This window comes from Dama dama, chromosome 26 (genome assembly GCF_033118175.1).
Source record: "Dama dama isolate Ldn47 chromosome 26, ASM3311817v1, whole genome shotgun sequence".
In the NCBI taxonomy this organism is placed as follows: domain Eukaryota; kingdom Metazoa; phylum Chordata; class Mammalia; order Artiodactyla; family Cervidae; genus Dama; species Dama dama.
Window position 1 is genome coordinate 20,570,929 of NC_083706.1, and position 12,601 is coordinate 20,583,529.

At 36.6% G+C, this 12,601-nt stretch overlaps 1 protein-coding gene across 4 annotated transcripts in view; it reads left to right on the plus strand.

The window, feature by feature from the left end:
- The window catches only part of CEP162 (centrosomal protein 162), a 105,317-nt gene that overhangs the window by 23,257 nt on the left and 69,459 nt on the right, over positions 1–12,601 (plus strand). For 3 of the 4 annotated variants that reach the window (XM_061130496.1, XM_061130492.1, XM_061130493.1), the window contains exons 7-9: positions 5,143–5,255; positions 6,153–6,183; positions 9,168–9,284. In XM_061130496.1, the coding sequence (XP_060986479.1) occupies positions 5,143–5,255; positions 6,153–6,183; positions 9,168–9,284 (261 nt within the window). The remainder of the gene's footprint in view (positions 1–5,142; positions 5,256–6,152; positions 6,184–9,167; positions 9,285–12,601) is intronic. The other variant, XM_061130494.1, reaches the window with a different exon arrangement.

Genomic DNA, 12,601 nt, shown 5'->3' on the forward strand with positions numbered 1-12,601 from the left:
TGATATAAAATTGTAGGTAATTTATTTTCATTGAGCACTTTAATGATTTCCTTCTATTGTCCTCTGACATTTCTCATGAGAAGTCCAGTAATAACTTACTGTGATTTTGTGTATACAGTGTCTTTTCCCTCTGTTTGAAAATTTTTCTCTTTAGGCCAGTTTTGTGGCCATTTGGTTAGTATGATCTTCGTATGCTTTTCTTACGTTTATCCTGTTTGCAGCTGGTTGAGCATCAGTTGATCTGTTAATTTATGGTTTCCATCAAAATAAATGTTTTCTGCCATTAATTCTTGAAAATCATGCCTGACTTCCCTTGCTTTCTGATCCTAATTCCAAGTATGTTAGAAAGTTAAATTTTGTCCCATAGGTCAAAAGACTGTCATTTTTTAAAGCTTTTTTCCTCTCAGCTTTAGTTTTATTGTTATGTTTTCAAGTTCATTAATCTTTTTTCTTCTTAAATCTCGTTATTTTTTTTTAACTCTAGAAGTTTCTTTTGCATCTTTTTTTTTTTTTCATTTCTTTTAGTATATTTCCTCATGTTCTTTGTTTTCAAGTCCTCAACACTGAGTGTATTCTGCAATCCCAGTATTTGTTTATTTCTGGGTCTCTTCTAGTTGTGGTGACTTTCTCCTCCTCGTACTTCTAGTAAATTTTTAATGGAGTGTTGAATATTTTGTAGATTTTTACATTGTTAAAATGAATTTTTAATTTTGTTTTCTTCTCTTCAACAGTGTTGAGCTTTGTTCTGGCTGAAAGGTTGATCTTTTCAAGGCTTTTCTTCTGCTTTGTTAGGGGAAGTCCTGAGTAGCCTTACTTTAGCAGAGTTTGACACTGCTACTGAGACATAGCCCTCTTGATATTTTCACTGGATGCTCCTACTGAACAACAAGGATTTTTTACACTCAAGCTTGTTAGAGCTTCAAAACCACTTTTCCCTGTGCAAAATATGGAAATTTTCCAACTTCCAACATCCCACTTGTTCTTTGGTCAAACTAGACTTAAATGATTCATTATGCAGCAGAGACTCAAGGGGGCTCCCTGCAGATTTCTAGCGCTTTGTTTCTGAAAGTTGCTCAGTGAAGTCCAACTCTTTGCAACCCCATGGACTATAGAGTCAATGGAATTCTCCAGGCCAGAATACTGGAGTAGCCATTCCCTTCTCCAGGGGATCTTTGCAACCTGGGGATCAAACTCAGGTCTCCTGCATTGCTGGCAGACTTTACCAGCTCAGCTTCATCCCTTTATCACTTGCCTGCAGCCTACCTTGTCTTTTCAGTACTCTCATCTCTGTTTTCTTAACACGGTAAGACTGTCCTGATCGCCCTGATCCTGCTTAGCCCTCCAGGATGTATGTTCAGTTCAGTTCAGTCACTCAGTCGTGCCCGACTCTTTACGACCCCACGAGTTGCAACACGCCAGGCCTCCCTGTCCAACACCAACTCCCAGAGTCTACCTTCCTTCCAAGGAGTAAGCGTCTTTTAATTTCATGGCCGCAGTCACCATCTGCAGTGATTTTGGAGCCCCAAAAAATAAAGTCTCTCACTGTTTCCACTGTTTCCCCATCTACTTGCCATGAAATGATGGGACCAGATGCCATGATCTTAGTTTTCTAAATGTTGAGCTTTATGTACCTTCTAGTAAATGTAGACTTAGCTCATTTGTTTATCTTTCTTAAGAATCATATTTTTGCACTGCTGATTGTCCAGTATCTGAAAATATTTATTTCATATACTTTATGCATTTTATGCATTATTTTGGAGTAGGAGATAACAACCCTCTCTGGTATTCTTGCCTAGAAAATTACTCAGATAGAAGAGCCCTGGTGGGTTACAGTCCATGGTGCTGCAAAGAGTTGGACACAACTGAGTCTGCATGTACTCATCATTTACAAAGTTCTTGATATCCCACACAGTATGGCTGAAAACCCTCTAAATTCCATCATACTTAAAATTTATCAGCCAAGTATTCTAACAGAGAAGGAAAAATATCTCCAAAATGTATCTTTTAGATCTTTTACATCAAGAATTGTTTGCTTGTTTTCTGTTTATGCAAATTATATTTTGAAAGTTATAGATGCGGAGTATAATAGTAGAAATCCCTAATGTTGAATGCGCAATGTCTTCCAGTCAAACAGATCAGAAGTGTAAAATTGTTGTTCACTCAGTCGTGTCCGACTCTTTGAGACCCCATGGGGTCTTCCCTGTACTTCAGCATCTCCCAGAACTTGCTCAAACTCGTGTCCATTGTGTTGGTGATGCCATGCAATCATCTCGTCCTCTGTTGTCCCCTTCTCCTGCCTTCAGTCTTTCCCAGCTTCAGGGTCTTTTCTCACGAGTTGGCTCTTCACATCAGGTGGCCAAAGTATTGGAGTTTCAGCTTCAGCATCAGTCCTTCCAATGAATATTCAGGACTGATTTCCTTTAGGATGGACCGGTTTCATTTCCATGCAGTACAAGGGCCTCTCAAGAGTCTTCTCCAACACCACAGTTCAAAAGCATCAGTTCTTTGATGCTCAGCCTTGTTTATGGTCCAACTCTCACATCCATACATGACTGCTGGAAAAACCAGAGCTTTGACTATACGGACCTTTGTTGGCAATGTAATGTCTGTACTTTTTAATATGCTGTCAAGGTTTGTCATAGATTTTCTTCCAAGGAGCAAGCGTCTTTTAATTTTATGGCTGCAGTCACCACTTGCAGTGATTTTGGAGCCCAAGAAAATAAAAATTATTTTCATTGTTTTCCAAACAATGTGAAAGAGCTGGTGGAATTTATTATCTCTGATATTTCTCATATGAGAACCACCTTCTCAATTGTGTTTTAGTCTTTCATTTTTATATAAACTTAATTTCCCTTGGTGTTTCTTTCAGAAATTGCTGATTCACTGTTTTCCTCTCTTTTATTTCTTGTCTCTTATTTCTCTCTGTGTCTACCAGTGGCATTTCCTTCTTGCTTCAAACCTAGTTTATTTGTGACACAATTCCTGAGATTGGTCTTTTACATGTTAGTAATAATTGCCTACAGACTATTCCGTTACTAAGTGCCAAGAAAATGTAGTTCTGAAAATTGCATATTAGATTAGTACATTTCTTAAATACTATTTGGCTTTATTAACTTTTAATTCAGATTAAGTATAACACAAGCTATAATACTAACAAAGATAAATTATTACTGCTCAACATAATGGCTAAGACTAACATACAGTGCATATTGTATAAGAGTAACTGGTAATCTTCTCATCAATTCTCTGAAATAAATACTCTTATTGTTCCTACTTTATAGCTGGGAAACATGAGGCAATGAGTTTGTGACTTGCTTTTGGTTCTACAGCTGAAAAATACTAGAATCAGAAGTTGAATCCAAGTCTTCTGGTTCTGGGTCACGCTACAAGCACTGTGCCACAGTATCTGAACTGTTTCTTATGATGAAGTATAATGAAAGTATCTGAACTTTCTGATAATGCTTCTTTGAGGTGACACAAACACCACGTCCTCTTCCACTGATGTTAGAAAGTTCCTGAATCCCAGGTAGTTATTTAAGTCTATGTCATGCTCCCCATAGGGCTTCCCTGTAGCTCAGTGGTGAAGAAGCTGCCTGCAATGCAGGAAACCTGGGCTCAGTCCCTGGATCAGGAAGATCCTCTGGAGAAGGGAAGGGCAGTCCACTCCAGTGTTCTTGCTTGGTGAATCCCATAGACAGAGAGGCCTGCAGGGCTACAGTTCATAGGGTGGCAGAGTTGGACACGACTGAGCGACTGACACTTACTTACTTACTTACTTACGCTTATACCCTCCCACATGTCTTCCCTCCTTGTTCATCATCTTTACTTAAGCACGACTAATTCCTGAGATACTTAAAAATCAGTGATTCCCACTAGAATATGAGAATGTTAATCATCTGATACTGGTTCTAGCATCTAGAATTTAATACAAGGTAATTTTTCTGTAACTGTTATGTGATTATGTCTACTGATACTATAAAATTCCAGGCAGAGTTCTTTTTCAGATAGAAGAAAAATAGAGGTGAGCTTCTCAGCCTCAGAATACAGATACTGTTGTAATTAACCAGCCAATCTAGTTTATCTACCTAAGTCACAATACCCATGTTCTTCCACCCTTGTATACCTGTGAACTGAAATGGAGATATGTCTATAGGTAGGTCTCACTTGGAACATCTCTGTTTAGCTTACCTATTTTCAGACTTCCATTGTTAATCTCCATTCAAAGAGAAGACTGAAAGACGGTCATTCCAGAAGCAGACTCTCAAACCTCATGCAGCCTTTCACCCATCAGGCCATCCTGTCTCTGAATGTGATCTAATTTTTTAAATACAAATAAGATTATGAATGATCAGTTCTCTTCTGAAAAGGCCATTCTTGTTCTGCAGCCCACAAATCTCACTCAGTCCTTCAACTGGAGGGCTATAGACAACCAATTAAAAATTGATGATGAGATCCTGGCCAGACAGTTTCTGCCCATCTTCACCATAAGAAGCCTGATAGCATCATGTTAACTGGACAGAGCTTGCCTTCTGCTGCAGAGTCATTGAGATAATAATTTGGGAGACTTTAGCTGAGAGATGTCTAGGATTGGGAAACAGTGAAGGTCATTAAGGCTAGTATTTTCCTAAGGGAGGTGTCAAAGATAGAGTTTTCATAAGTTTTCATACCCTTTCATACTGCTTAAGGGTAACAGTAGAAATAACTGTAAAGACTAAAAAAATCAACTTAAATAAAATCCAGCCTTTGTTTAAGCATGTCTAGATTTTTCAAAAGTGCTACCTTTTAGAAGTAAGAAATTTGAGATTTTTATCTTTAAAAATCAAGTAACTGCAGTTTGTTTTAAAAGTATATAATATTTTGAACACCTCTGGAAAATTTTAGTTGGAAAATAATTCAAAGTATTAATAATATAAAACTGATAACTACTTGAAAGTACCAAAAAAAAAAGCCTACCCAAGTCTTAATAATTGAATTCTCATCAATCTTTTGCTCAAAATAGTGTGTTCTTAAAGATATCTTTATGTTAACATTTAAGTAACTACTCTTATGCAGACTTCTTTTGGAAATCAATAGTCTTTCCCTGGGAATTTGACTTTTTTGACTATATTATTCTTGTGGTTTTTTAAAAACTATTTTCTTCAGAAAATTATAGTGATGATTTTGAAGATGAGGATATTGATGCACCTTTGACTCCTAAAGGAGAGACTAATCCCAAAGAAAATTCCAAATCAGAAAAAACAAATGTACCTAAACAGGTATGTATCAATTATATGTTTGACAGTTTGGAAACTTATTTCATTACCTTAGCTGACTACTGACTATTGCTCTAAAAAGAGCTTGAAATACAGAGTTCTTTATATTCTTGCTATTGTTGTAAAGTTATGTCTCTTAATACTCAGACACTTTGTTAACTCAGGATGTCAGTTTTAATCTTAATGAAATACATAGCAGTTGATGGTTTTCTGAAAGATTCCTTTTGGGAAATTTCTTTAAGCTTTGAAAATTGAAAATTTCATTAAAATCTCAAATCCTAATTTTTAAACAGGTATATTAAACTGTACTTTTCTTTGCTTGGTCTTGTCCTTGTGAGACAGTCCCTCCCTAGTATTTATGCCCATAGTGATGTTACTGACTGAAACTTAATGGGCTAAGTTTGTTAATAGTATTGTTAATTGTCAATTAAATTATTCAGTTCACATTCAGGGATGTTGTACTCTTAATTCTGTCCTTTCTCAGTTTTTACCAAGACATGCCAGACAGAACTTATCCTTGAAGCTACCTAATAGTAGACAATTGCTGTTTGTCATAAACTAGTGATGTTATCTTGGAGTTCAATTTAAAGAGGGTGATTTCTGAGCAAGATAGATGAACAGATGACATCAGGTACTTTAAACAAGGTGCATAAAGGCCTAAATTAATTGCTGGTGACCACCAAGGTTCAGAAGAGACTTGCAGAAGTTCTCTCACTGCTCCACCGTCTAGTCCTACAGAATGGTCAGTGAATGAGCATGGTGAGAGAAATCCAGGAAGCGTGTTTCTTGGTCTTTTCACAATGGGGTAAGGTGCTGCCTTTCAAGTTCTGTTACTCTTGCAGTGTAGTCATTTCATATGAGTTCAATTTCAAATCATATAATTTTCTTTTTTTAATTTAGGAAGAAGAAAAAACTGGCATGCTGGCTAATGGTAAATATTATGTGTATTCATAAATTTTTGTAGACAAAAATTTGGTCTGTTCAGAATTATATTTAAGTCTGAATAAATTACTGTATCTTGTTTTTAAATAATTTCTGATGAATTAAAATTTATAGATTTTCTCAATATGTTCTTTATGCCTACCTTAAATTCTTCTTATTGTATTTAAGGATATATGTTTTTTAAAAACGCCGGACCAAATGCCTTTATGGATAAATTTTACCAAGCATTCAAAGATGATTAATGTTAATCCTCCTTAAACTCTTCCTAAAAAACAGAAGAAGAGGGAATTTTTTCAAACTCAGTCTGTAAGACCAGCATCACCTTGATACGAAAGCTAGACAAATATTCCTCAAGAAGACTACAAACAAGCAATTCTATTTGCAGTGACATTAAAAAGAATACAAACTTAGGAATAAATTTTATCAAGGAGGTAAATTATGCCTAGAACTATAAAATATCAGAAATTGAACACTAAAATAAATAGAGAAATATTCTGTGCTCATAGATTAAAAGAGTTACTACTGTTAAAATGTCCATACTATCCAAAGTGATCTACAGATTCAGTGAAATTCCTATCAAATTCCAGTGACATTTTCACTGAAATAGAAAAAAAAAAAAATCCTAAAGTTTTTATGAAACCACAAAGGACTTCACATAACCAAAGCAAGCTTGAGAAAGGAGCAAAGTGTGGAGGCATCACACTCCCTAATTTCAGAATGTGTTACAGAGCTCTAGTAACCAAAACAGTGTGTCATTGGTGTAAAAACAGACAGAAAACCAGTGAAACAATACGTCCATGCGTCTGTGGTCACCTGATCTTCAACAAGGGTGCCAAGAATATACAAGGAGGACAGATAGTCTCTTCAATACTTCATGTTTAGAGAACTAGGTATCCACATGCAGAAGAATGAAATTGGATCCTTACCTCACGCTACATACAAAAGTCAACTCAAAATGGATCACAGATTTAAGTATAAGACCATGAACTGCAAAAATGAAAAACATAGGAATACAGCTGCTTGATGTTATACTGGGCAATAATTTTTTGGATATGACCCCCAGATCACAAGCAAGAAAAGCAAAATAGCTAAATGGGATTGAATTAAACTAAAAAAGCTTCTACATACATAGCAAAGGAAAACAGCAGATTGAAAAGGCAGCTTATAAATTAGGGCAAAATATTTATGAACTATGTGTTTGGTAAAGGATTAATAACCACAATAAACAGAAAACTCATGCAACTCAGTAACAATAACAAAAGTTAAAAGTGAGCAGAGGACCCAAATAGACATTTCTCAAGATATGCAGCTGGACAAACAAGTGTATGAAAAATTACTAAACTTTGCTAATCATCAGGGAAATGCAGATCAAAACCATAATGAGATATCACCTCACACTTGTTAGATGACTGTTTCAAAAAGAGGAAAAATAAGTTTTGGCAAGGATATAGAGAAAAGAGAACTTTAGTACACTGTTGGTAGGGATATAAATTAGTATAGCCATTACGGAAAGCAGGATAGAGGTTCCTGAAAAAAAAATTAAAAGTGAAACTACCTTATAATTCAGAATCCCACTTCTGGATATATAACTGGAAGAGATATCTGTACTCCCATATTTGTATGTGTGCTCCGTTGCCAAGTAGTGTACAACTCTTTGTGGCCCTGTGAATCGTAGCCTACCATGCCCCTGTCCATGGGATTTTCCCAAGTAAGAATACTAGAGCCATTACTTCCTCCGAGGGATCTTCCCGACCCAAGGATCGAACCTACGTCTCCTGGGTCTGCTGCATTGGCAAGGCAGATTCTCTACCCTGAGCCACCTGGGAAGCCCCACTCATGTTTATTGCAGGATTATTCACAGTAGCCAAGACATGGCTAGAACGCACATGTCCATCAAAAGGTGAACAGACAAAGAAAACGTATATATAGTTAAAAAAAGGAAATCCTGCCATTTGCAGCAAAATGGATAAATGTGAAGGTATTGCAGTAAGTGAAATAAGCAGATGAAGAAAGATGCATACTGTTTATTCTCACTTATATGTGGAATCTAAAAATGTCAGTATCCTAGAAACAGAGTAGAATTATGGTTACCAGGGGCTGGGTTTGTGGCATATGGAGGTTGGTTAAGGGGTACAAGTAAGTTATGGATATCTGATGTGCAACAGTGTGACTGCAATTCATGTTGTATACTTGAAACTCGCTCAGAAGGGAGATCCTAAGTGTTCTCATCACATACACCAAAAAGGGTACATGGATATGTAAATTAACTTGATTTGGTTGATTATTTTATAGTGTATCACTTCAGTTCAGTCACTCAGTCATGTCCGACTCTTTGTGACCCTATGAACCGCAGCACGCCAGGCCTCCCTATCCATCACCAGCTCCCGGAGTCTACCCAAACTCATGTCCATTGAATTGGTGATGCTATCCAACCATCTCATCCTCTGTCGTCCCTTTCTCCTCCTGCCCTCAATCTTTCCCAGCATCAGGGTCTTTTCGAATGAGTCAACTCTTCGCGTCAGGTGGCCAAAGTATTGGAGTTTCAGCTTCAACATCAGTCCTTCCAATGAACATCTAGGACTGGTGTCCTTTAGGATGGACTGGTTGGATTTTATAGTGTATATGTTTATCAAATCAACAAGCCATAGATCTCAAATATATACAGTTTTTAATCAGCACTATGTGTCAATAAAATTAAGAGAAAAGGGTGGTTTTTTTTTTTGGTTATTTTCCTCAGCCCTTTGCCTTTTACATATAAATATACGTTAGAGCTGTATTTAATCATAGATAAGTTTTGATGTAAGCCTACTGTGTTGTATATAAGAAGAAAATCATTTTTGTTCTAGGTATATAGTTATATATTCTTTATATGTAAACATTTATCTTTGTTTTTATAGATTGCATGTGATTTAAGTATTAATAAAACCATACAAGCTTATTTATATTCCTAATTTTTCTTCTATGTTATTCCAGTAGTGCTGCTTGATTCATTGGACTCTGTTGCAGAAGTCAACCTTGATGAACCGGATAGAACAAAAACTGAGCCAAAGGCTCTGCCGGATATGACCGATAATGAAATGATAGGAACAGGTAAGAATGCGAAACTATAGCTAGTCTCTAAACATGTAATATTTTGTGACTAGTTGACTTCATTTCTGGGGAAAATATGATAGATAACAATATGTATAATTATATCAATAAGATTTTATATTTTGTATTGAAGTATAGTTGATTTATAAAGTGTTAGTTTCAGGAGTGATTCAGTTATGTATGTGTATGTATGTAGACATGGTACTCACATGTGTATATACATATGTTTAGATTCTTTTCTATTACACATTATTACAAGATGTTGACTGTAGCTTCCCTGTGCTGTGCAGCGGGCCCTTGCTGTGTATCTGTCTCGTACATGGTGTGCGTGTCTGTTCATCCCAGACTCCTCGTTCATTCCTCCCTCAGTAGCCAGAGTTTGTTTTCTGTGTCTGTGGGTCTGTTTCTGTTTTGTAAATAAGTTCATTTGTATCATTTTTTTAGATTCTGCATATAAGTGCTAACGTACAGTATTTATCTTTCTCTTTCTGACTGACTTCACTTAGTATGATAATCTCTAAATTCATTTATGTTGCTTCAAATGGCATTACTTCATTATTTTTCATGGCTGAGTAGTATTTCAGCACATGTGCACATGCGTTTGTGTGTGTGGGGGGGTATACATCACATCTTTTTTATCCATTCATCTATTGGTAAACACCTGGGATGCTTTCATGTTTTGAGTCTTGTAAATAGTGGTGCTGTGACTATTGGGGTGCATGTATCTTTTTTGAGTTAGAGTGTTCATCTTTTTTGGATACATGCCCAGGAGTTGGGATTGCTGAATAATATGGTAACTCTGTTTTTAGTTTTGTAGGCAACCTCTGTGCTGATCTCCATAATGGCTGCAGCAGCTCACATTCCCACCAACTGTGTAGGAGGGTTGCCTTTTCTCCACACCATCAGCATTTATTATTTGTAGACTTTTTCATGATGGTCATTCTTCATGGTGGTGTGAGGTGGTGTCACATTCTGGTTTTGATGTGGCGTTTCTCTAATAGCGATATTGGGCATCTCTTCATGTGCCTGTTGGCTGTCTGTGTGGCTGCTTTGCAGAAATGTCTGTTTACGTCTTCTGTTCATTTTTGATTGTTTTTTTTTTCCTATTGACCTGTTTGTATATTGTGGAAATTAAGCCCTTGTCAGTTGCATCGTTTGCAAATATCTTCTCCCATTCTATAGGTTTATGGTTTCATTTTGTTTATGGATTCCTTTTGTGCAAAAAGCTTATAAGTTTGATTTGGTTCCACTTGCTTGTTTTTGCTTTTATTTCTTTTGCCTTATGAGACTTAAGAAAATATTGATACAATTTATATTAGAGAATGTTTTGCCTGCATTCTTTTCCACGTGTTTAATGGTGTCATGTCTTATATTTAAGTCTTAAGCCATTTTGAGTTTATTTTTGTGTGTGGTGTGAGGGTGTGTTCTAATCTCATTGATTTGCATGAGACCAACCAGCTTTCCTAACACCACTTGTTGAGGAGACTATTTTTTTCTCCGTTGTATAGTCTTGCCTTTGTTGAAAATTAATTGACGACAGGTGTGGGAGTTATTTCTGGGCTTTCTGTTCTGTTCCACTTATCCATGGGTCTGTTTTTATGCCAGTACCCGGCTGTTTTGATTACTATAGATTAGTGGTATTGTCTGAAGCCTGGAAGATATGCCTTCAACCTTTCTTTTTTTTCCTCACAGATTTGTTTTAGCAATTTTGTTGTGGTTCCATATAAATTTTAAGATTATTTGTCCTAGTTCTGTGAAAAATGTCATGGGTAATCTGATAGGGATCACATTAAATCTGTAAGTTGCTTTGCGTAGTATGGCTATTTTAACAATATTGTTTCTTCCAATGCAAGAGCATGGAGTAGCTTTCCGTTTCTTTAAATCATTTTTAATTTCCTTCATTGGTATTTTATAGTTCTCAGCATGTAAATCTTTTAGCTCCTTGGTCAGGTTTATTCCTTGGTATTTATTAAATAAGGGCGTCCCTGGTGGCTCAGAGGTTAAAGCACCTGTTTGCAATGCGGGGGACCTGGGTTCCATCCCTGGGTTGGGAAGATCCCCTGGAGAAGGAAATGGCAACCCACTCCAGCATTCTTGCCTGGAGAATCCCATAGACAGAGGAGCCTGGTGGGCTACAGTCCATGGGGTCGCAGAGTCGGACATGACTGAGTGACTTCACTTTCACTTTATTAAATGCATTATTGAAAGGGATTTTTTTTTTCTTTTTCTGATATTTCATGTTAGTGTAAAGAAATGCAACAGTTCTGTAACCTTGTATCCTGCTACCTTGCTGAATTCATTTATTAGTTCTAATAGTTTTTATGTGGAGTCTTTAGCATTTTCTATATAGAGTATCATGTCATCTGCATGTAATGAGATTTACCTCTTTCCTTCCAGTTTGGATCCCTTTTGTTTCTTTTTCTTGTCTCATTGCTGTGGCTCAGACTTCCAAAATATGTCAAATAGGAGAGGTGAGAGAGCATCCTTGTCTTGTTCCATATTTCAGTGGGAAGGCTTCCAGCTTTTCACTATTGAGTACTGTGTTGGCTGTGGGTTTGTCATAAATAGCTTTTATTGTGTTGATTTATGTTCTCTCTGTACCCACTATGGTGAGAGTTTTGATCATGAATTAATGTTCAGTTTTATCAGATGCTTTTTCTGCATCTATTGAGATGGTTATATGGTTTGTCTTTTCTTCTGTTGATGTGGTATATGTATCACATTGATTGATTTGTGTATGTTGAACCATCCTTGTCACCTTGGGCGGAATCGAACTTGATCATGGTGTCTGATCCTTTTTATGTACTGTTGGATTCTGTTTGCTAATATTTTGTCAAGGATTTTTGCATCTGTATTCATCAGAGATATTGGCCTGTAATTCTGTTTCTTGGTAGTGACTCTGTCTGGTTTTGGATCAAGGTAATGGCAGCTTCACAGAATGACTGTGGGCAATCCCCCTCCTCTTTAGACCCTTAGAAGATCTGGAGAAGAGTCGGTACAAATTCTTTCTTGTGTCTTTGTTAGAATTCCCTAGTGAAGGCATCCAACCTGGACTTTTGTTTGTAGGGAGTTTTTTTTTTAATTACAGGTTCTATTTCACTTCTAGTAATTGGTCTGTTACATTATCTGTTTATTCTTGATTCAGTTTTGGTAGGCTGTATCAACAATAAAATTTTCAATCTCACATTTTCTACCTATTTTAACAAGTTAAATAGTCTGAACTTGCTAATGGTGACACTTTATGCCAATAGGCTGAGTAGAGTGTCTTAAAAGAAATACTTGTTATTAAATGCTGTTGATACAAAGTATGGTACTGA